This window comes from Taudactylus pleione, unplaced genomic scaffold, assembly GCF_031769625.1.
Source record: "Taudactylus pleione unplaced genomic scaffold, aTauple2 ptg000038l, whole genome shotgun sequence".
In the NCBI taxonomy this organism is placed as follows: domain Eukaryota; kingdom Metazoa; phylum Chordata; class Amphibia; order Anura; family Myobatrachidae; genus Taudactylus; species Taudactylus pleione.
In genome coordinates this window covers 1,261,289-1,287,764 of record NW_028284440.1, presented here as the reverse complement: position 1 = coordinate 1,287,764, position 26,476 = coordinate 1,261,289, and the positions used below count along the sequence as shown (strand labels likewise).

The 26,476-nt window shown below is 42.1% G+C and overlaps 1 protein-coding gene across 1 annotated transcript in view; it reads left to right on the top strand.

Moving 5' to 3' along the window:
• Positions 1–26,476, top strand: part of LOC148538635 (uncharacterized) — a 56,623-nt gene that overhangs the window by 16,234 nt on the left and 13,913 nt on the right. Inside the window, exons 4-6 of the mRNA XM_088452452.1 lie at positions 6,561–6,707; positions 17,637–17,681; positions 26,159–26,245. Coding sequence (XP_088308578.1) covers positions 6,561–6,707; positions 17,637–17,681; positions 26,159–26,245 — 279 coding nt within the window. The remainder of the gene's footprint in view (positions 1–6,560; positions 6,708–17,636; positions 17,682–26,158; positions 26,246–26,476) is intronic.

Genomic DNA, 26,476 nt, shown 5'->3' with positions numbered 1-26,476 from the left:
TCACACACACTGATGATTATTGTTTACACAGTTCATATGGTGCCATGGCAACACTCTGGGGCGGGTACCACGAGGTGACTGAGACGCAGTGCTATGACGTCATCGGACGGGGACCCGACCCGGAAGCAAGCCGCAGTGTACCACGCTCTCTTCACTGATGGTAAATAAGGTAGGAAGTTTTTGTTATTTGTATCCTGACAAAAGATTAAATTCTGAAACGTTGATTATAACTGTGGTGAAGTACAGTTCCCTTTCACTGCTGACTGCAAGTCCACAGAGTGCCGCTGACTTCTACTGCGACTATAATATCTCTCTCTCTCTCTCTATATATATATATATATATATATATATATATATATATATATATAGAATCTCCAGTACAAACAAACGGCGGCACTCAGAGACTTTTTAAGTGCAATCATTTTGTATTGAAATAAGGTCACATTTGTGACACCAACATTTCGGGACACGCACGTCCCTTTTGTCAAGGTAAATCAGCAACTATACAATAACATCACTCACCTTAAATACAAGAAGAAAGAGAAGAACCCGCCAAACGTGAAGAGAATGTGAAGTAACACCACACCGGTGGAGAGGGGAGTTCCCCCTGACAGTCCATCCCCTGTAGATGGCGTCAATGAGCCGTGTGTATACCGTTACTATGACAGATCTCCCGTGTTTGGATTGCATATAAGTCCCTCCCTCGTGATTTCAGGTACATTTTAGATAGGAGAGTGCATGGAGAGGGTTGTTTGCTATAGCTGTGCAGCAATAGTGGCCATTGGAGAGAGCTGTTGGTGGTTGGAGTGGGTGAAAAGGGTAGAAAAGAAGGCATATTTAATCTGTGTGTCTGTGAGGGTCAGACACTATAACAAGCAATCTGCAATACAGGATCCTCCTGTCCTGTGTATGTTTGAAAAGTGAGCTGCACTTACAATTGTTTTCACAAGGGAATCTTTCTACATTATATTATGTGTATGAGGGTTGAGACGGTATTAAGTCTAGCTGACCAAAGATCTAGTTTGCTCAGTTTTGTCTAAAGCAGCGTAAACACTTGGCGATTAGGAAAGACAGTACGATTACGCCATTGTAATCTTACAGTCGTTCCTGATCCCCTGTAGTGCCTACACTGAACGATATGTAGGGGCTTTTACAAACAGCGGGAATTCGCAAGGTAGAACTGGAGTAGTAGTTAGTACAAAAGTGGCCCGCAATACTAAGTAATAATATCACTGGGTAATTACCACAGAGCAGCATGCACTGCGGACAATAACAGAATACGATTACATTTAAATACACATACATAAAAGGGTGGCAATCACAAACAACAGATATATTGCAAGATGGTATAGCAATAAACTCAGATACACATGCATTTGGCAGTATGGAATTGCAGCATAACATATAATGCGGAATGGAATAGCAATATATAACCAGCATGTGTTTTGCAGAGTATAATAGCAGCAAGAGATATGTGCATATATTGCAGGATGGAATAGCAACCGTACATAACACAAATGGCTTGCAGAGTGGATTTGCAGCACAATGAATGTTCCAGGTATACTTGCTACAGGTAACGCAAGGCAGAGCCAGGACAAGAACACCAAATGGCAGATACAGGAACAGGGACCAGATAGTTTCTTGTGGAAATCGTGCTATCTCCAGCAAGGCAGGAATGGGCTGGGCTCCATATAACAGAATTCAGAGCCAATGTCGTGTGAGCAAACGAGACCAGCCTCTGGTAATTACCACTATGGGCAGCTGAGTGCTGCATGTTCACAGAGGCTTCCCAGGTGGAAGCAATCAGCCTGGACCAAAATCCCACTGTGGTTGTCTTTGCCTGTTAACCCTCTCAGCTCTGTCCGGAACCTGCAGCATATATGAGCTGTCATGACGGCTCATAACAGAGGTTCAATCACACCCAAGATCCTGTACCTACAAATATCGGAGCTGTGGGAAGCTATCCAGACAGCATGGGCCAACATCTCTCCAGAGGTCTTCAGTCCACATCTGGAATCGATGCCATGTCGAGTTACTGCTCTTCGACCCAGATAGAGGGGGTCTACACGATACAAGGGACCTATCCCATGACTTTTGGCACTTGTGCGTGTGTGTATATATGTGTGTGTGTATGTATGTATATATAATATATTATATACAGTCAGGTGCATAAATATTGGGACATTGACAGAATTTTCATATTTTGGCCTCTATTCACCACCACCACAATGGCTTTGAAATGAAACAAACAAGATGTGCTTTACCTGCAGACTTTCAGATTTAATTTGAGGGTAATTACATCCAAATCAGGTGAACGGTGTAGGAATTACAACGATTTCTATATGTGCCTCCCACTTTTTAAGGGGCCAAAAGTAATGGGACAAACTAAACAATCCTAAATCTAACTTTCACTTCTTAATACTTTGCTGCAAATCCTTTGCAGACAATTACAGCCTGAAGTCTGGAACGAATAGACATCACCAGACGCTGGGTTTCATCCCTGGTGATGCTCTGCCAGGCCTCTACTGCAAATGTCTTCAGTTCCGGCTTGTTCTTGGGGCATTTTCCCTTCAGTTTTGTCTTCATTAAGTGAAATGCATGCTCAATTGGATTCAGGTCAGGGGATTGACTTGGCCATTGCATAACAGTCCACTTTTTAGCCTTAAAAAACTCTTTGGTTGCTTTTGCAGTATGCTTTGGGTCATTGTCCATCTGCACTGTGAAGCGCCGTCCAATGAGTTCTGAAGCATTTGACTGAATATGAGCATATAATATTGCCCGAAACACTTCAGAATTCATTCTGCTGCTTTTGTCAGCAGTCACATCATCAATAAATACAAGGGAACCAGTTCCATTGGCAGCCATACATGCCCACACCATGACACTACCACCACCATGCTTCACTGATGAGGTGGTATGTTTTGGATCATGAGCAGTTCCTTTCCTTCTCCATACTCTTCTCTTCCCATCACTCTGGTACAAGTTGATCTTTGTCTCATCTGTCCATAGGATGTTGTTCCAGAACTGTAATGGCTTTTTTAGATGTTGTTTGCCAAACTGGTAATCTGGTCTTCCTGTTTTTGAGGCTCACCAATGGTTTACATCTTGTGGTGAACCCTCTATATTCACTCTTGTGAAGTCTTCTCTTGATTGTTGACTTTGACACATATACACCTACCTCCTGGAGAGTGTTCTTGATTTGGCCAACTTTTGTGAAGGGGTTTTTCTTCACCAGGGAAATAATTCTTCTGTCATCCACCACAGGTTTTTTCCGTGGTCTTCCGGGTCTTTTGGTGTTGCTGAGCTCTCCGGTGCATTCTTTCTTTTTAAGAATGTTCCAAACAGTTGATTTGGCCACACCTAATGTTTTTGCTATCTCTTTGATGGGGTTGTTTTGATTTTTCAGCCTAATGATGGCTTGCTTCACTAATAGTGACAGCTCTTTGGATCTCATATTGAGAGTCGACAGCAACTGATTCCAAATGCAAATATCACACCTAGAATCAACTCCAGACCTTTTACCTGCTTAATTGATAATGAAATAGCGAGGGAATAGCCCACATCTGTCCATGAAATAGCTTTTGAGTTGATAGTCCCATTCCTTTGGCCCCTTAAAAAGTGGGAGGCACATATAGAAACCGTTGTAATTCCTACACCGTTCACCTGATTTGGATGTAATTACCCTCAAATTAAATCTGAAAGTCTGCAGTTAAAGCACATCTTATTTGTTTCATTTCAAAGCCATTGTGGTGGTGAATAGAGGCCAAAATATTAAAATTCTGTCAATGTCCCAATATTTATGCACCTGACTGTATATCTATCTATCACTATAGTAGGACCGGCACTCCTCCAAACAAGATCAGCTACCCGTTTTCACTTCCAAAAAAGTAAAACAATATACAGGATAGCTGCAGCACTCCAAAAGGATTTTTCTCAAAGCGATCAGCAGTACAACCATTAAATTGTTTGTTTGTACTGCTGATTGCTGTGTGAAAAATCCTTTTGGAGTGCTGCCACTATCCTGTATATGACACGCACGCACGCACGCACACACCTGGATAGATTGTAAGCTTGCGAGCAGGGCCGTCCTACCTATATATCTGTCTGTTATTACCCAGTTTTGTTCTATCAATGTTGACAATTGTAAAGCGCAACGGAATATGCTGCGCTATATAAGAAACTGTTAATAAATAAAATAAAATAAATACCACACAGAAGTTAATACCTCCCATGACCAACTTCCCCAGCAATTTTTTTCAATGTATGTGTGTGTGTATATATATATATATATATATATATATATATATATAATCATGCACAAGGAAATCGCACACACCACAACATATCCAAATGCTTCGGATGCCAGGTCTATTTAAATAATATGTCACCATCCATCCTGTAATCTCTCAACAAGGCTCCGTCGCGGAACAAGACCAGCACACCTTTTAGATGCAAAATGTATTTAATATCACCATTAGAGTCAGGGGCAAACAAGCCATCTAATGAGAGAACATGAGTAGAGACAAATACTTATCATGGACGATTCCTGATCAGAACAGGGGAGCTGTGCTGTCTAACCCAAATAGTCATATGAGCATGTCCCGACAGCTGTTTCAAGGCTACCTTCCTCCGGGGACTGCTGAGGAAGGTGACTATAAAACAGTTGTCGGGACATGCTCATATGACTACATGGGACTATTTACTGTACATTACACTCAGTCAGGAACAAGCTGTCCACATGGGGTGTGGTATATTTTGTCAACATTCATCTTGTTAACACTGATGAAATGTTTGCACGATAGGAATGTCAACAAACCATCCCTGGTGGTCTAGTGGTGACATGGTATGGCGGCTAAGTCGGCTTCAGCAAATATCTTCCGGGTCCGGTGATGACTTATGGCGGATTTGGCTGCGTTTCCGGAAGATTGTATTGCTAACTCTCCCTCTTGTGCCTAACCCTAATCTTCCCCTCCTATAACCTAACTCTCCCCTAGTGCCTAACCCTAACCTTCCAGTCCCTGCAGAATGTTGACATTTTAACAATGTTAACATTTTGTAAATGTTAATATTGCGACCTACATCTCGTCGACAAGAGTCACTGTCATGGAAATCAAACTAACATACTGGCCTTAGTATTTTTTTACATTTTGACCCGTATTCAATTTGAGGCGAAAAGTCCGGATCCGCGATACTTTTTTGCCGATGACGTAATTTTCGCCTGTTTTGCTTTTACCCCATATTCAATTTGAAAGACTTTCCGCCTAGGCGGAAAGTTAATGCAATGTACTAGGTGAAAAAGTTTCGCCTATGAATAGCGGGCGGAAAAAAGTGCAGAATTGGGGTTTTGGGGTGCATCGTTGCGGGAACCCCCGTGCAGCCTTCAGACAGTCCTCCAAAGGTAAACTGTGTCAAAAATTTAAAAAAAAAACACTTAAGGACACCCCAAAAAATCACTTTGAAAAAGGGGGGTGACAAAAAAAAAGTTGGGATACAAAGTTAAAAACTAGTGAACTTGACTCTGGGGGGGTCCCCAAGTATGCCCCAAGTGTTTTTTTGATTGCAGGTGCTTGCAGAAGGTGGATTTTTCATGATTTTTTCAACTTTAGCAACTATTAAATATGCTAGCCCCCATTTTCAAGTACCCAAATTTGCTGGGATAAGTTATTTTCTGGAAAAAATACTCCTGAATACTATTCTGCACCACGTATAGAAAAACACTATTTAGCAGCTATTGAGCCCGTTTAAAAACACCAAATACCTTCAGCAAGCCAAATCGGGGGGTACCATAGTGAAGCCCCATGTCAGAGCATTTTCTGGGGGGTGTCAGGCAGATTTCTCCAATCTGACAGTACTTTCCGCCTGTTCAAGTTTTGCCGGGTCCCATTTTCATGTACTTTCAAATTGAATACGGTGTAAAGCGGGCACGCGCGCAATACTTTTCCGCCTACAAAATAGGCTAAGTAGGTGAAAAGTCCGGGCCGCGAAAGAGTATCGCGGCTTGGCTCAAATTGAATACGTATTGTTGTGGTTTTTGCCTCTCCCTGCTCTTTGTCCAATGTCCCATATCTATAACTTTGCTGAATTGTACTAGTGAAGCATGTCTGTGGATGCTCTGTGACCTAGATGCCTTGACTACTATAAACTCATGCAAGCTTACTGCATTTGCTACTAAGCTATGTAAATATTGTTTGCTTTATTCATTTCTGTTTTCTTTACATGTTTTGCACCATGATTGCTCAGAATGTCCGATTTGTAGGGGCACCGAGGGGGGGAGGTGCGTGTACTACTTACCCGGGCAGGCTGGAGGGGTCCAGCGGAGGCCAAGGTCAGTAGCACATCCCCCAGTACAAGGGCCTGTCACTGCCTCGACAGCCCTAGTATTTGTCTACTGGTGTTAATGGAGTCTTCCAGTGCAGTAATACGCATATGTAAAACATTGGGTGCTTCCACCCACCTCTGAATCAGGCCATTATTCCTTTATTTACTATTCTTACTTTTCCAGGCAAAAGTTAATATGTTGTCATCTATGTTTACTAAAATCTTATTTTTTTTTTTTACAGAAAACAGAGAAAATATGTGTTGTAAAAAAGATTCTGGAATTTTATACGATGGTTAATGAAAAAGTGTGGTCCAATAAAGTCTCAGAAATGAATATATCCTCTCTTCACCAAGATCTAGGTTATTTTAAGGCTAACTGCATTAAATGTGTAAGTTTACCTAGACCACTGTTTTACTTTCCCATGTTTTGTGCTTTCTATTAACAAAATTGTACAGTTAAGACATTTGACATTAGAACAGATATTTTGGGTATGAAAGAAAGAGCAATGTTTAGTTTTTAAATGGATGATGAGGCGCTGTGTGTTCTCTTACTTTAAAACAGCAATAAGCAACAATAACGATCACATAATAACTAGCCAGAATCAGGACAGTTGGCAGACTGTAATGCTTTATTTTAATGTAGCTTTTCCTGTAGCTATGCTGTCGATGTTGCTGTCTATGGATCCTGGAAAATTGAGGAACTCTTTGAAAATGCTATAGGCACTTTAATGTTGTAAAACAAAGCAAAATTTAGGCTTCTCTCATTCCAACAATACCTGACTGTAAAACAACAGCAACCACATTTACGGTAATACATAGGCCTCCTTCCCCCCCAATTAAACATGTCATAAATCAATAGCAACCATATTTAATATAGATCTATTTCCTCGTTAACCCACCCAGGTATTACATCAGTAGTACTCATAGCTAATAATTATACCCCCCACCTAGCTCCAATATCAAATTAATAGCATTAAATGTAATAAATAGGCATATTTCCACAAATTAGATTTGCCGCACAGTTACACTGCATTAATAACCACTACAATATATTAATAATCGCCAACAATTCCTCATTACATTATTAGCCCTATCTTTAATAAAAAGATGTACAATAATAAATATTGTCTCCATAATACATTATTTGCCCCCATTAGTTCTAATATTACTTTAATGGCCCCTACAAGCCCACATGTTACATATATACCCCCAATTCTTACTACATTTATATACCCACACCACATATACACTCAAGGAGGCTGGGTCGGGAGCAGCTCCTAACTGTCGTTTTTCAAAAACAGCCTGTAAAGTGACAGTTAAGAGCTCATTGATTGGTACTTTATCTCCATACACTTTCTCTGTCCAAGGCTTAGTAAATAGACCCCATAAGGATCACCCGAATTAACTAAAATACACCAGCAGGGACAGAGGGCCCAATGAGAGCTTGTTCCTGTGATGTGTTAGAATAGTGGACCTGATTCAGACCCGCTCGCTAAGATGTGTTCGCTCATAGCTGCCGATGGTTCCCATATCACTGCGACAGATCGGGAAGCATTCGCTAGCTGCGCATAGACAGTCCAGCAGAGTGAGTGACAGGAGAAGCTGTTTGTGGGTGGTGACGGGCTGGCCGCTAGAAATGGGGGAGTGGAGATGCGAACGCAGGATGCCTGAGCATCTCAACGCCGTTTCAGAGGCGTGCATAATTAAGAGGCAGCGTGTCACAAGCCGTTGCGCTGCCAATGCTGTGCAGGATGAACGCCAGGCAAGCGTTCGCTGAAGTCTCCTCCTGTTAGGATCTGTGGTTGCAGCATATTGTTTGCAGTTCCAACCTTAAGGCAATTTGCAATTGATTGTGTATAAAAATCAAAAAGTGATTGGAATTGTGCAATCAGATTGTCCAACATGTTGGATTTCACAGATTGATTAGGGCTGTTAATGCCCCCATACATCAGCAATTGATTGCAGGAATCGTGCAATTTGCAATCGATTGTGTATAAAAATCTTTTCTTGTTTCAATCGATTGAAAAAGGGAAAGATTTTTATACACAATCGATTGCAAATTGCTCAATTGCTGCAATCAATTGCTGATGTATGGGGGCCTTGAGTTGCTAGTGTATGGACATGATCAGCAGATTTGCAGACCGTTACCTTTAAAATGATGGGCCTTTCAAGATTGGCAGATCTGTGTTTGCTGCAATCGATCTGCAAATCACTGAAAAATCTGTAATGTATGGGCGCAGATTGCTAGATTGGGAAATCCGAAGATCGGGCAATAAATCTTCAAATTGTTCAATTGTGGTTTTCAGATTGTTGATGTATGGGGGCCTTTAGTTACTACTGAGGCTCTGCACTAATTACTGCCTGTCTGTGTGCAGTATCAGGTGCACACTAATTGATTCTCCTGTCTGTGCACAGCCCAGCTGCACACTAGAGTGTCATTAGGGAGGCCTGCTCTGGTTGGGTCCTGTTTCTGTTAATTTCCAGCCAGCCCTTCACTCCATGAAGGTGATGGCATTTCTCAAGTTTCCAGTTGTGCCCAGTCTCCTGTTCGTCAGTCGGGTTCCAGAATCCTGTTTTGCTGTGTTTACCCGCTGCCGTTTGTTCCATCCAGGCGGTCCGGCTTGCACGCTGTCTGCTAGTGCTGCTTGTGTCATCTAGGCGGCGCGGTGTGCATTCTCATCCTGGGGCGCATGCCAGCGTCCTGCAGCTAGTGTCAACCCGGCAACATTGGCCGCACCTCAGCATCCAAAGTGTGCAAACTGGCACACCGTCCCCAGTGTCAACCCGGCGGCATTGGTTGTACCTTAGCGTCTAAATTGCACAATCCGACGCACCACCGCCAGTGTCAACCCAGCGACACTGGTCCTACCTCCACACCCTTGGGCATATTACACCAGAGACTTACCAGCCCTCAAGGCTGCTCCCACAGCCCAAAGGCTGCATCTCACCCTTGGCCCTCGGGCCACGACTAGCCAAGTCATACCCAGCCCTCAAGGCTGCTGCAGGACTAATTCCCTATGGTTATGCCCAAGCCTTAACACAGCAACATAGTACATGTCTCTTGGCTGAAATTTACACTGAAGCACTCGCAGTGCTTGCAGCAGGGTATGGTCAGCCACAAGTGCTGCGATCGCATCCAATGGTACTCGATGTTACCGATGGTTGCATTCACTTCCTGGAGATGACGTGCGCAAGAGGGCATCTTAAGAAGGCTGGTGGGCGTCTGCATACACAATGCGATCACACGCCAAGACATAGCGAGCATGTTAATACCTTGCTGTTCAATCTGCTGCCTTGCTGAATTTGCATACGCATCGAGCGAGCGGGTCTGAATCAGGTCCTGTGATCACTTTACTTCCAGGTTTGTGACCAGGGGTGGGATGCCGCAAAGTCAATAATGCGGTCAAACCCCTGAAAATGCAGTTTTCTGAGATTTTACCACATTTCTCATATACACCAATATATTCAATGCAATATATTCTGGGGCTTTGATGTGGCGGGCAACACCATCTGAAGATGGGGTTGCCCTATAGAAGCCTTCCTCCCAGCACCCCACACACGCACGTCCTTCTGTGCATGCGCAGAAGAACACCAGATGGACTTCTGGGTCATAGGCCTGGAAGTCCCTCATTTGCAAAGATCCATTCTTACCAAGAGAGCTGCCCTTTGTGATTTTCTTCATGCTTATCAGCGTAATTAACGCCGGCATGCAGGGCCAGTTCTATGATTACGCATGGTACGCGGCCGCGTAGGGCTGCCACATAGTGAAGGGCACCGCGACCATGCTGATTTATTAATTTACTTACTTACAATAGCCAGCAGTTGAGAGGTGACACTGCGGCACCACAGTTCTTATGGGCAGCTGCCCGATGGCTTGTATAGGGTGATGTGACGTCATGACGTCACGTCGCAAGTTGCAGGCACAGGCACATCGCGCTAGGGCTGGATCGCGTTGGTGGAGTCTATAACTGGAGCAGCGGCGCATGTTTGATTAGGAGTAGTTGTCGAGCGCCATGCTGTTTATGTTGTCATTCAGTACTGTGGGCTGGAGCACCAGCGCCTCCAGACGCCGTCACCGGGATTCGGGAAGGGTATTTATGCACATCCCTCCTGGCCCAGGGCTGGTAAGTTGATATTATAACACAGTCTGTGTGTGTCGCAGAAAAATACTCTAATCAAGTGATGAGGTGCTGGACTGGCCCTGGGGAAGGGGCAGGGCTTAAACCTGCATCTGATATTGAGTTATAGATACATACCTCCCAACATTTCAATGAAGGGAGGAGGGACAGTGGAAAGGGGGCATGGCTTCTGGAGAAAGGGGCGGAGTCAATTGAAAACTGGGCGGAGCCTAGCAGCTTCCCCCATTTTCGGCACTTTGGGGGCTTGCCCAGCACTCTCCAAGCTGCTGGGCAGCCCCCAGGCAGCCCGTGCAGAAGAGAACAGATGCCGTGCACATGCGCACGGCATCTGTTCTCCTCCTGCACACCCACTACTCTGCTATGCAATGCAGCGGTTTGTGCTTTCCCCAACTTCTCCCCGACCGCGGGACACTGCAGCCCGCGGGCGGGACAGTCCCAGAAAAACGGGACAGCGGGACAGTTGAGAGGTATGTAGATATATATCTATAAGATATACATCACCAAAATAATTTGACCCCTAGGCTATCATATCATAAAGCTAAATATATCTATAGGGCTTAAACATGGTAATGGTGTGGTTTTATAGATATAGCTATAGAGATGTTGCTATATCTATAAAACCACACCATTAGCATGTTTAAGCCACATACTGTGTATAGATACAGCTATATGATAGCCTAGAGGTATATTATTTTTGGTGAAGATATATATATAACTTATAGATCTATCTATATCTGTAGATAGATATAGCTGTAGTGAGGCCATGCCCAATCTTTGGGATTTAACAAATACAAAATGTGAGGTGTATATATGTATATGTATATATATATATATATATATATATATATATATATATATATATATATATATATAATATAGGTGCATTACTGGCGGCACTGCATAGGGGGCATTACTGGGGCACTGCATAAGGGACATTACTGGGGGCTCTGCATAAGAGTCACTACCAGGGACATTACTGGGGGCTCTGCATAAGGGGCACTACTAGGGACATTCCTGGGGGCACAACCTAAGGGGCATTACTAGGGCACTGCATAATGGGCACAAATTCAGGGGGCATTGCATAAGGAGCTCTAATACAGAGGGGAATTGCATAAGGGGCACTAATACAGGGGGCACTGCATTTTTTTTTTTTATTAATAAACCTTTCAAAATTTCATATAAGACTTTTTTGTTGTTGCGGCCCACACACTCTTACACCTTGAATATTAGGCCTGGTTGGTATTTTCAGTTTGACATGCCTGGGGTAAGGGAATATGGTGTCACACTTTGTGTATGAAGGGGGAGGGTATGCTGTCACTGGTGTGTGTGTGTATGTGTAAGGGGATATGGTGTCACACATTGTGTATGTAAGGGGAGGGCATACTGTCACTCTGTGTGTGTGTGTGTGTGTGTGTGTGGTGTATCATTGCAGAGTGTATGTGTAAGGGGATGTGTGTACTGGGTGAGGATACTATCACATTCTTTGTGTGTAGGGGAGGGATGCTGTCACAATTTGTGACTGTAAAGGGCGATGCTGACACATTTTGTAAGGGGGTGGACATGCTGTCACAGTGCACATTGTGTCCACCCAGCTGCTATCTACACTTTCCCTCTCCATACCCCCAGTGCTGGCCAGCTGCTATCCTGCCCCCTTTCCCTACCCCCAACACTGACCCTTACACCCTCCTTGCCCCCAGTACTGCCCTAGTAGCTATCTACTCTTACCACCATCCTACCCCCTGTTCTGCCTGCCCCTAACCCCCTCCTTGCCCCCCAGTACTGTGCCAGCTGCTATCTACCCTTGCACCCCCTCCCTGCCTCCAGAATTGCATGCCCCTAGTCCCCTCCTTGCCCTTCAGCACTGTCACAACTGCTGTCTGCCCTAACCCCCTTTAATATGTGATGGACCCATAAACAGTGGAGTAGGACCCCAATTTCTTAAATTGAGGGGTCCCCGGGACACACAATATTTTTCACTCCGCGTGATCAATGACCATGTAAAGGCTCCTGCGATCATCCACCAATTCTGTCTTCCATGCACGTCCAGACATTTATGTGTTGCAAGATGACCAGTGCTTTGTTCTTTTCTTAAGGTGCCAAGCCACTTGACGATTTTGACAGGCGATTGCACGATAACGACATCGTTATCGTGCAATCGTTTGCAAATCGACCGCAAATCGGGCACTTTAAAGTCAGAATCAACCAGCGATGCGCGCGCCTGCTGGTCGTTTCTGACATCTATCATCAGGTAAACATGCTGGACAACCTGACAACATCGTCAGGTTCAGCATGTTGCCAGATGATTGATGACCCTGCACTGAACGACTGCTCAATCAGTGTAGGCTCTTCACAGACGGAGGAAAGACAGCACGATTACAATGTCATAATCGTGCTCTCATTTCTCCGTCGTCTAGTGGATGGGCACCTTTACAATGTGCCACACTGTTGATTTGGCCACTCCTACGGTTCACACTGTCTCTCTCATGGATTTTTTGTTTTTTACAGCCTAAGGATGACCTGTGTCACTTATATTGTGAGTTCACAGCAACATCTTCTAAATGTAATTGCCTCAGTTGGAATCAACTCCAAACCTTTTTGCCTGCTTTATTGGAAAATAAATAACAAAGGAATGGCCCACACCTGTCCATTAAATTATTACTTTTGGTCCATTTGAAAAGAGGGGCTACATATTTAACAGCTGTAATTCCTTAACCCTTCAAACATTTTGGATCTGAATACCCTCAATTTAAAGCTTATAGTATGCACTGTAGAACCATATTCATTATATAATTGTCACTTGAATTTATTTTGTAAAAGAGCTAAAACAACAAAATGAGTCAATGTCCAAATATATATGGACCTAACTGCATTTAAGCATTTAGAGCAATCTGCATGCTCACAGAGTTTAAATTCATTCAATATTTTTATTTGAAGTATTGCATTTTTTGTTGAGTACTTTATAAGTAGAACAGTGTTTACTCTATCTTTCACTGAAAAATGTAATCATAATTAAGTTGGAAAGTAAGGGTGCATACACACCTGCACGATATCGGCCCGATTTGACCGATTTAGCCAAATCGGGCATATCGTACAGTGTGTATGCCCAATTTGCGAGTACCCACGGTCGCATGCGATATCGTGCGATTGGCTGTGCTGCACAGTCAATCACACGATATCGCATGTGAGCTTGTACATGTTAATGAAGGACGGAACAGTGATTGTTCCGTCTTTCATTAAATCTTTCAAGTGTGTACCGGCAATTATGTGATGTCCAAGGTGAAGGCATATCGCCCTGAACATCGGCATGATTGCCAGTCGTTTAGGTGTGTACCCAGCCTAAAGCTCTGGTGCCTGGCTAGAAATGCAACAGTTCTTCAGAATTGCTAGGATTGTTTTGTTCTGTGTTCTAATGCAGGTTGATATCCACTACAGTAGTTCTAAGAATATCTTCTGTTTTTAGATGTCTTTTAATGCATTACTTGTATATGACAGGGGCTATTTCGATCTTTACTTTTGTAACTTTAAACAAAATTTGCACATTTCCATATTGTTATGAGTGTTCATGACGTGTGTGTGTGTGTATATATATATATATATATTATATATATATATATATATATATATATATATATATATATATAAAAAACTGGTCTTTTGATTTAAAGATTCACCTTGTGTATTGTCACATTATTTGCCACCCATAATGTCTGAGGCTACAGCTGGCCTTTTTGGAAATCTTCTGAAAACGAAACCAATAAATCTATTTTCTATTCCATATAGAACTAAATTATTACAAACTATACAATTATTTATATCGGGTGTGTCTGGAGTACGGGACCAATATTAGAAGCTAAATTTCAATTGCACAATTATCATACATGTAAGGGGCGCCAAAATCTATATTCACTTACCAGCAAATGTAGGCTTGGGCCGGCCCTGCCGGCATGCATGCGTCATGTATCCTGCCCCTGGTCACACTACTACATATGAGCGGTCATGGCTGGGGGGGATCCTACGGATCCCTCTTCTGGAAACTTTTGTGAAATGTAGCTCATAGACTACAGTGGTTAAAAGACTACTGGGGTAAACTTTGCATTTTAGCAGCCACCATAGAAACCTCCTGCAGTATCCCATATGTACATTAATGGGATCCTTAGTATTTGCATGTAGCCGCAAATATTTTTTGATAAATAGGCCCCATTTAAGTACCTATTTATCAATACTAAAAATATTTTCTATTGCAACTTATAATAGATATAGAAAATATTGAGTGGTTGAGTGATGCTCCGCTGGCTGGTAATATTAAAAGTTTAGGATTAAACGGGAAGGCAGGGGAGCGTTAGGTATAGGATGCGGGGAGGAGGGTTAGGAGTAGGCGTAGGGTTACTATACTTATGTACTTGTGTAGGAATTGTAACCCAGACGGGATGCCGGCGTCGGGATTCTGAGCACCAGGATCCTGGCGCCTGCTTCCCGTGCCCAACCCCTTATTAAGTGTTTTCCCATTAAAAGTTCCTGTCTGCTTTCAGTAGGATACTGCAGGAAAACTATGACTGTGGCTTCTTCTGCATTTCCAAGTGATGTAGGCATTTGGGCATGCCTGCAGTGACTATTCCCTCTACCATTTATTGGCAGCACCATCATTCATGTGTTATTGAAAAGATGGCACAGGTGATTGTAGAGACTTACTGTGATAGAGCCTTTCTTCTGCGCATGCTCCATCTTCTGAAAATCACACGGTAGATAATGCAGCCGCGGGGGTGGGGTTGGACACCTCCATCTGCGCGCATAATATACCATCACTCCAAGTTCCGTTGTGCTTCATTTGCAACATTGTATGTGTGTAAAACTAATTCCTGGGCCATTAAGGTGTCTCTGGTACACTGTGAGCAGCTGTTTACGGTGTGAGATGCGACTAAGATGCAAAATTTAAATAAAGATATGGTACACTACTCCTCTTGGAGCATCTCAGTCGCGCCTGGCATCTAGCACCATGGCGTATGGTCAACCAGTAAGTGAGCCCACATCTGTATAATTCCACAATAGCATGTTGATAGAAAAGACCACTGTTCTGTTTACTTACTGTAAACCAGGGGCTCTGTAATTTTCTTGACATCAATGTTGATGGTAGCATCAAAAGGGGGCTTTGAACATATATTAATTAGGCCAGACGTTCTGTCGGGATGCTTGTTCCACTGTTCTATTTTGGCCCCCATCAGCATTGTGTAAAAGGAAGTATCTGATGTCCACTTTCGTCAGACCACCATTGCAGTTTGGTTATCTTCTGTTTTGCTGGCTTTGTAATGTAAGACCATTCTATGACCATATCTATATCAATATTGTGAATCCTGTGGGGTATTATCTTAAACATATGTTAGAAATGCTGAACTAGCAAGGTGATTTTTTATTTGATTCCATTAGAATGCTTTTCTCTCGCTAAGCTAATTCATAATAGTATTGAGAAGAATGATGTTGTGGTGTGGGCTCCTAAAAAGTGTTCTTCTCTTACCTGTATATTATAGGCAAGCTGTATATGGTTTTCCAGGATCTTAGCTGGATGTACTACATTTTTCAGTTTAGGTACACCTTTTACATACCTTTTTTAATTTGCATAGCGGGAGCATGTCGTAGTATTTGAACTTTTTATTAAGAACTTCATACCAGAAGACTGAAAAATAATTGCTCATCAAAAAAACAATTCCACAGGTTTTTCAGGATGGAGACGATAAAGAGTATCCACTGCTGTAACCAGTAGTGATCCGAGCCAATGATCCAACATGCTTTGTGAAAGGGACACAATGTCATCCTCGCATAATTTATACACATTATCAAACAATATTATATACTTAAAAAAAGTAATCTAAACCTTAGTTAGCCACACCATGTTTTCACGTTTATACTTGTATAGTGCAAAAGGCAACATTTAGAGGTCCATTCATTATGTAAAATAAGTATCCAACTCGCTGTGAGCAGCATCGATGGATACAAAGCCACCGGAGCAATTCAACATTTCTCTGGTGCCGGGACAGCTGATCAACAAATCAGATGTTTCCACAATGTCCTTCACTGCTGCTTCCCGCGGTAGTGAAAATTAGTATTGCCTAGTTTGACTTGGCAGTGCTTGCATGTCATCCAGCAGAAGGAGCTGCGGTCCGGGAACAAATGCCATCTGAAGATGGTGCAAGTTCCCGCAGTCAAACTGTGAAATATATTATTTTCGGAGTTTCATAAATTTAGGTCCCCTGTGATATCTTCTGCATTACCTTTATAATGAATAGTCCCGACACTACATTTACACACAAGTGTTTTTTGTTGTTTGTTTGTTTTTTTTAGAAATGAAGTTATAATGAAAGACCCCTTAAAGTGGTGAGTCTTTGCAATTTTCTTTTTATCAGTCTTTGGTTTGAGTAGTTAATTTTATTCTCTTTGTTCTAATGTAGGAATAGCCAAAAGGAATAATGTAGGAATAGACAAAAAAATCAAATATCTACTCATTATTTTCTTACTCCATGAAGGAAAAAAAAAAAATGTACCCATAATTTTCTTACTCTGTGCTGGTGGCTTAGGTGACCTTTTTTCAGAAGAGGCCTTTAAATAGAAACCAATACTGTATTCTCCAGTTTTATACAGTGATATTAGACAATACAAACATACAGATATGTTACAAAAAAAATTTTTTCTTTTTTTTTTTTTTCAATTATTCTTTTATCACATCAGCATGATCACAAGTGCTTAGTTACACTCTAAGGGCGGGGTGTACTAAGGTCAGAAATGCGGTAAAATCCACGAAAATGCAGTATACGGGGGATTTACTGTATTTTTTATATGTACCATACTCCGGAATGCAAAACATTCTGGAGTTTGGACCCAGTGGGTAACGCCATCTTTAGTTGGCGTTGCCCAATAGAAGCCAATTAATTTCAAATATGGGCCGCCCCATAGTGTTCTGAAATTTTATTTGATGGCACTATAGTGTATTACTAAAGTCTGGACAGAGCAGATATCAGAGTGATAAGCTTTTTAATATTTTATGTATTTATAATCAAGAGATGTTTGGTAACCCTCTGTGAATATGCTTTTCTTATACACATACTACTCAAGACTGAAAAAGAAAATGTAATTATTTACAGAAATTAAAAAAGTAAATATATTAACCAGTTTCACACTTTATTTTTCCAGAGAGATTGCAACAAGATATTTTTAAATATGAAGCAATTACACGGGGTAAGTGTATCTCAACACATTGACTTAATCTATTGCATTTTCCTTCTATTATAAATAATTTAAATGATTAATGCATATTGTAAACAGTGAAGTGTATGAGAGAAACTATATTTGTATGTGAACTGCATCTCTTCTTTCATAAATGCCACTTTTTGCCAATTTTATGGAAATTAGATTGCTTATGTGCAAGACTAGTTTCCTCCACCCTTTTATGCATGTCTCACAACCGTTTTGAGTGATTAATATGGACAGAGTGTGTGGGTGTGATCATGGTAAAGAGTGGTGTTTCCATGTCACATTGGCAATGTGTCTTATTTCCTGGGGGCATGCCCTATGCTTCAGAAGTGCGGTGCCACACCAAACCTCTTTACCTTTTCCCTAAAACTCACAGATGCTACAAACACTCTTCAGGCTGGTAAGTGAGGCATTGAATAGACCATCACTTAGTGGGACATACAGTATCTCTTAATTATCCGAACTAAACTAAAGTTCTTTTATGCAGGGTAGCTGGGAAGTGGCCTCAAATTGGGACAGTTTGAAGACTCGTGCTTCTCTGTCCTACTTTTTCTTACCAATTTCACAACCTGTTGCTGCTGCAGATCTCTTAATCTCTGTTGCTGCTAGTCTAAATATGGAACTTTGAGACCCTGTTTGAAAAAGGTGTTGATAATATTTACCACAGTTATATCTGGGTAACAATGGCACACTCTAGTCCTTGGGCCTGATTCAGAGCCGGACGCAAGTGGCTGCTCGTTCGCTCCGAGCGATGTTTGCCCAACTGCGCATGCGTACGGATCATAATAGGCATGCGCGAAGCAGTCAGTGCGGCCGAAAATCGTTTGTTCGCTAAATTGCGAATGCCTGCTATTTTGAGTGACAGAATGAGGCGTTTGTGGGTGGTAACAGGGGAAGGTGCTTGAAAATGGGGAGTGGAGATCCGAACGCAGGCGTGCTTAAAGGTCAAAACGGGCGTTTTATGGGTGTGCATAATTAATACAGCAGTGTCATTGACCACATCACTTGTTTTTTTTTTAACTCAGAACTGCTCGCAAAATAGTGGTTGAAAAAACCAACCCCAAGAATAGCGAGCAGTTCATACCCTGTTCGATGTACTCGATTAATCTAATAAATAGCGGACATGACGTAGGATGCGAGCGGCCAGGGGGCGTAGTTTTCAAAAAAACGACCGCAAGTTTTGTTCGCTCGTTCAGACCTAGAGGAGTGAACAGACCGCAAACAGCGAACGGTTCATTTGAATAGCCACCCCTATTTTCTTGACGAGCGAGCGCAAATAGCGTCCGGCTCTGAATCAGGCCCCTTGTTATTGTCCCCCAAACATTTTACAGTATAAATAACACCCACATTTAATACCTAGACCTATTTCCTCAATGAGAATGCATTAACCTTTTAATTATGCCAAAGAGACCAGATGTAAAATTTTAAGAGTATTCACTTTAAAACTGTCTGTCACCCACCCCCCAAACAACCATGGCATTAAATAATTTGTGTTTTTATATTTTTATAAATAGCTCTAATTTTCCCACAAACTTCTCCCCAAATTCAAATTATATCCCCTGGCCCACCCCATTATTAAATAAATAGAATTAATCTCCTCACCTAAAATCAACATACACCACTATAATACTACTGTTAAATTAAATAGTCTCTGCCATCAAATAAATTGTCATCGCCATCATCCTTCCAATACATTAATATCTTCAACCTACTAGCAAATTAATATATTCCTTCTTAACATTAAATTAAGAGGTTATCCTTCCAACATTACCTTAGAGCCCTCTCAGCCCCCACCAACATTACATTAAGAGCTCCCATCCAACCAACATTACATTAAGATTTTCAAGCAAATGGAAACACCCTAAAATGCACTTCTGAGGTGGTGAAGGGACACACAGGTCCCATGATACCATGTCAAGGTGCTGAATTGGAACCCCTTTGACTCATGAGCACACATTACAGATACACCACCCACATTCCTCACAATACTTTTCACAGAAAGTATATAGTGGCAGCTGTTGAAAGCAGCTACCTCCCATATAAAAAATGAAAAATGTTTGTAACAGAAACAAAAGAAATTTAATTTACTTCTGCACAGGCGCTCTGATGGGCTCTAGTTCCGTAGCTGCTGGTCTAAATAGGTATAATCAGTCCCCAATGATAATATACAGAGAACAATAAACAGCGCTCATATGAGGATGATTGAATAAACCACAATGAACAAATGAAGTGAATTTATAACAATAGCGGCATTTTATCTATATATATATATATATATATATATATATATATATATATAATATGTAAAATGACAATATACTGTATCGGGCATAATAAAATGAAACTTTAAAACATTACAACGATGTGCTAGTAAGGGCACCTATCTCTGGATGGTATTAGTTCAATGGAATATATACATGCAGTATATAGTGTCCTCTTCCTATGTGACTCCCTGGATTAGACTGAAATATTTTGTATCTTGGTGGTATGGTCCAAATAATAGTACCAACTCATGATGTCGAGGGTCCTTTTTATTTAGCGGAACAGCAATCACGCTTTGATGGTGGGTTACTTGGAGTGGTAAAGTACTTGCAATCTCTCCGTCTGACCAATATCCACTTTGAAGAATTAGTAAGGATCCGGAGGTCTGGGTGTTCTATGGTGTTCATGGCCCCCCTGCAGACTATAAATTTGCGACCCCCCTCACATTTTGTATAAAGGGACAGCACGCACCAAAGGGACATAGTGTCCCTTATTCATGTTACGACACACAGTAGTGCCCCTTATTCATGTTATGTCAAACAGTAGTGCCCCTTATTCATGTTACACCACACAGTAGTGCTCCTTATACACACAATGCCACACAGTAGTAGCGCCCCTTATACACATAATGCCCACAGTGGTAGTGCCCATTGTACACCTAATTCCCACAGTGGTAGTGCTCTTTCTACACATAATGCCCACAGTAGTGGTCTTTATACACACAATACCACGCAGTAGTGCCCTTATACACACAATGCCACATAGTAGTGCCCCTTATACACAGAATTCCCACAGAAGTAGTTCCCCTTAAACACAATGCCCACAGTAGTAGTGCCCTTTACACATAATGCTCACCGTAGTAGTGCCCCTTACACACACAATGCCCACAGTAGTAGTGTCCCTTTCACATAATGCATTACAGACACAGAGCACTGTACTTACCTGAAGCACCGCTCCTGCGTCTGGCACCATCCGACAGCTCCTCGTGCTCTGCACTAGGGGGCGACGTCATGACATCTCTCCTTACACACATTGCGGGAGCCAGAAAGTGGAGCTCAGGAATGAGCTCAAGCCTCCGGCTGCAGCAGAGGAGACGCCGGGTGCCTGCTGGTAACAGAATTTCAGTGGGTGCCCGGATAAGGCTGTGGCGCCTCTTCAGCCCTGTACCTCCCTGCTGCACAGAGTCAGGTTACCGTATCGCGCCGGCCCTGGCTATGATAAGCAGTGGGAAACACCAATTAATACTGGTAGCCTTCACAAATGAGCATCAAAAAATAAGAAAAAGTAGGATGTAATGAGACCCATGCTTCTTACAGACATGTTGTACTGTATATTCCGTCTAGATGCTATAGCTGGACAGTGTGGTTGAAAGAAACCGTAAACAACAAGATTATAGTTGTAGGGGCTATTATCCTGATTGTAGACTGAGCACAGCTACGTTTCCTTGTGGGAGTGATGTATAGCAAAGTCCTGGGGTATCCAAGTCTGCAGCTAGAGTCCTACTTTGGACACAGGGATGGCATGTGTGGGAGCACTTGGCACTGTGGTCTTAATTTATCAACTGATGTTAAAAAATTTTGTTTAAAAAACACCGTTCTCATCAGTAACTGCAAGAATACATTAAGTCGGACAATCTGGAGTAGAACATATTGTACCAGTTGGAAAGGGTCATGCCATCACTGTGTCCAATGAATACTGTCAGTAGTGTAGTGTGAGGACATCGGGAACAGTGATTGCATGTTAGCTGAGCTCCTGGCACAGGTGTAATATGGGGCACAGCGGGGCAATATAATGGAATCATTTGGTGGCAACACTGGTGCAGTGTAATGAACTCCTCTGGGGGGGAATAGTGAGTAGCACAGTAATGGCATAAGGCACATTGATACATTATTATTGCATGATATAGGATTAACAGTTATGACATGCAGAAGGTGTAGAGCATGGTAATAGCACATGCATAGTATAATTTTAGTACAATACCTCTCTTCTCCATGTACTAGGTTGTTTTCAGGTTTTGTGTTGTATATATGGGCTACTTCATAATCACAATTATCCTGTTCAGAATGCTCTGTGTCATTCTCGGGATCTGTACTTATTCTGCATACTGTATTTGCAGTTTGCTTTGTACTGGATATTGCATTGGCAAGTTTAATGTTCCTTTATGTTGAAAAGCTTATAACCCAACCCAAGAATCTCCTTCGGCTGGTTTAGTAAATCACAAGTTATGCTGTATGTCAAACATGATTTGTGCTAGACATGTAGTGGTAACCAGCACTTGCGGTTGGGGAGGGGCTTTCAGTGGGGGACCCTCCATTGATCCTGTTATGTTTATTTGCAGTGAACATACATAATTGAAATAGTCAGCGTCACCATAATGCTGCTGCTGGCCAGAAGTAAAAGTGGTTATGGCATCATAAGTGTTTGCATGCTTTTACTGCAAATAAACACATGCTTTTTCTCAGTGTTATTCCTGCCTCAGGTTTGTCTGATTTCCCTCATACCTGTGTCCTGTTTGTTTTAGTTTAAACTTTAATGTCTGGTATTGACCCCTTCCTAGCCAACTTTTAGTTTTGTACACTTTCCTACATGAATGCTCACTCTGGACTCCTGACCCTGGTCTGTCTACTAATTCTCTTCTTGTGAATCTTCTTTGGGAACTATATATGTTATGCTGTATCCATTTATATTCATCCCTCTCTGTATAATCTCCTACCATACCCAATTTATGCAGCTACTTCTGTGAGATTCCATTCTCCCTCACTTACTAAGCAGAGATACCTCACTGCTCATCAAACAATTACATCAAGGAGCAGTTTAGATGTACAGTAGCTACAAAAAACTGCTTCTGATAAAAAGTTGAAATGACTAAAAATGATTGACACGGTTGTGTGCCACTATCATTGTAACTCTGTAACTTGCTGCCTGGTGTGTTACTAGAAGCAGAGACATCTAAGGTGTCAATGGAGCAGCTAGAAAACTAGGCTAAACAAAGATGGCCGAATGAATTTTCAACAACTTATACACATTTAATTGTTTAATCACTGAGTTATCATTGTAAGTTAAAGAGACCAGATGATAATAATAGCTAATATGCCTAATGGTCAATTGGCATCTGGAGGCTACAGTACATCAGTTCTCTTGACACCATTTTATGAAATATGGCCCCATTGTCCTGGTATTCGTATCCTATGAGTGACATTCCACCTATTGCTGCAGAGAAAATGGTGAAAAGACATGTCGGCTATAAAGCTGATAACATTGCATCATTATTACACTATGTAGACAAAAGTGATTGGACACCCTGCGCAAGAGAAATGCATACCATTGCAGACTAGTTCCAAATGGCCACTAATTCAGCATTTTTAGCAAGAACACGCCGTAGGGAGACCCATGCACTTGCAGTTCTACAGAAACAACAAATGTTTTTATCAGGGCGACAATGCCACCTGTTATGTTTCCATGGCGATGCTGGACTGGTATACAGAAAATTCGGTAACCTGGATGGACTGGCCATCTCAGAGTCCAGATCTTAGCCCCATTGAGAACATCTGGGATGAATTGGAGTGACGTGTTCATTCTAGGCCGACTCGCCCTTCTTCAGTGTTACAGTTGGTCACTGTACTTAAGGCGGAATTCAAAACATACTGCCTGCTGTTGTCCAGGAACTTGTGGACAGTTTGCCAAGAGGGGTGTTTGCAGTAATCACTGAACATAGTGGACCTACAAAGTACTGACTTCAATAAAATCTTGTTGAGCTATTTGCTGTCATTGTCCAATAACTTTTGTCTATATAGTGTCACAAACCATGCCAGAGACCTCCGCTCAAGACCTTTGTACCTTCCTGTGCATCTGTGTCGTCGCACTCTGCCGTGACATTGGCCTGCTACTCTGGCAATCTCCGGTGCAGGGCCTCGAGTGGAGGATCGGCTGCAACATCCTCGCTGTTGCCTGTGTCCCGCTGCCGCAGATCCCTGCGCGAACGGCGCACCAGCATTCAAACTCTCCAGGACCTGGGCCCAGATCAGGTGATACCAATGCATCCAGTCAGCAGCAGTCCCTAGTTGCCTCAGCCAATCCGCTCCAGCCTGGTACTATAAAGGACCTCCCTGTAACACATGCTGGTTGCCAGTACAACAATGTCCATTGCTGCAACATGACCTACTGTATGTTCCTGAGCTCTCGGTGTGAAACCTATGCTTTCCACCACACCACAGCAAATCCAAGTTCTTCAGTTCAATCCACAGTACTCCAGTCCGGGGTCAAATCCAAGTTCTTCAGTTCAATCCACAGTACTCCAGTCCGGAGTCAAATCCAAGTTCTTCAGTTCAATCCACAGTACTCCAGTCCGGAGTCAAATCCAAGTTCTTCAGTTCAATCCACAGTACTCCAGCCCGGAGTCAAATCCAAGTTATTCAGTTCAGTCCACGATACTCCAGCCCGGAGATCAAGTTCAAGTTCTTTCAAGTTCCAAGTCTACAGTTCCTTTTCCAAGTTCAGCGACTAATTAGAGACTTTCCCTGCAATCTTATTCAACATCTTCTAGTTGCGTTATCTCTGCTCAGTGGACTGTGGTATTTCATCTTACACTACAATCTTCTTCTTTTATTTCAACTGTATGAGCAGAAATTATATTAAACCGTCCAGTTTCAAACCATCTACTGATCCAGGTGTCTCTGTCCAACACCCCAGTTCAGGTACACAACTCCAAGTTCCCCAGTCCGTGACAGTTTGTACTGGCCACATGGACCCGTCTGGTACTCAGGGCCCTGGATCTGGTTCCACCAAGGACGTGTTGAATCGTCTGGAAATACAGGAGTCTGCCCAGATGCAGTTGATGCAATACATCCAAGATGTCTCTTATTCATTTGGACAATATTCAAACTCTTCTCTCTGGAACATCTAGGACGGACCTCCAGCCTAGTAATCCTGCTCCAGTATCCGCTTCTTCAGTAGTTTTTCCTCCAGTACCCCGTCTCCCACTTTCTCCTCCCAGCAAGTTCGACGGGAGGTTTTGCCGAAGTTTTTTGAACCAGTGCGAGATCCACTTTGAGTTGCAGGCAGCAAACTTTCCCACTACCTGGACTAGAGTGGCATACAAAATATGTATGTTAACCAGTCAAGCCCTGGACTGGGTTTCTCCGCTATGGGAGAAGGCTGAGTCAAATCCAAGTTCTTCAGTTCAAACCACAGTACTCCAGTCCAGAGTCAAATCCAAGTTCTTCAGTTCAGTCCACGATACTCCAGACTGGAGATCAAGTCCAAGTTCTTTCAAGTTCCAAGTCTACAGTTCCTTTTCAAAGTTCAACGACTAATTAGAGACTTTCCCCTACAATCTTATTCAGCATCTTCTAGTTGCGTTATCTCTGCCCAGAGGACTCTAGTATTTCATCTTACACTACAATCTTTTATTTCAACTGTATGAGCAGAAATTATATTAAACCGCCCAGATTCAAACCATCTACTGATCCAGGTGTCTCTGTTCAACACCCCAGTTCTGGTACACAACTCCAATTTCCCCAGTCCGTGACATATAGTATATCTTTTAAGAGAATTCTAATTACATAGAATTATCCCACTTCGGGCAATATTTAAATGAAGTTTTAAGTTTCATTTTACATTAGCTGATAGAGTTGTATTGCAGATAAGAATTATGTTTTGGGTGCTGAATTACTTACATGCATTGTTTTGCTGAATATCTAAAGAAAAAACATATATTTTCATTATAAGGGGTTAATTCAATTAGGAGCGATATGGGTCCCGTGAGATGTTTTCACAGCAAATTGCATTGGCAATTCAATTTCAAACTCTTTGCATTTTCCCAGCAAATTTGAGTTTTTTTATGGGCATCTCCCTGAGCAGGTGAAAAATTAGGGAAAATCCGTTTTCCTGTGAATTTCTCTAAACAGCTCAATAATGGGTTAAATGCTAGATCACTTATTGTAGAAATGTCACTCGACCTGGCAGCTTGTCCTGCGAATCCGCACATCTGCTTAAATCTTGCATTTCAAGGGTGAGCGCATTGCCACAATGTATATGAGTTTCGTGATGTGAGGTTACATTTGCAAACTTGCATCTAATTGAATTGACCCCTTTAACTGTTACAAATGTTTCTTCTCAACCTGCACATTTATGTGATCTTCATGTTTAAAAAAAGTCACTCTGTTTTCAGTACAGATTTTTAAAATTTATTTATTTTACAGTGCAGTAAATATAATACACGTATGAATTTAACCGGAACAGCAATAGTGCAATGTCAGCTACGGCTTTTAAAAACTGCAAAGAGAAAGGTATGTTTAATAATAATTATAATATAATTGTGTGTGTTTGCAATATTTCATGTGTTAAATATTGCCATTTTCATTAACTTACTTTTCTAAATTGACATGTAAAGCTTTCGAAACCAGTAAAGAGAAAGATAGGTCATATTTGAAGCACTCTCTACTTTACCCTGTCCAAGCTTGATAATTCTTAATGCAGCTCTTGACAAAATGCCACCACTCACTGTTATATTCTCACAT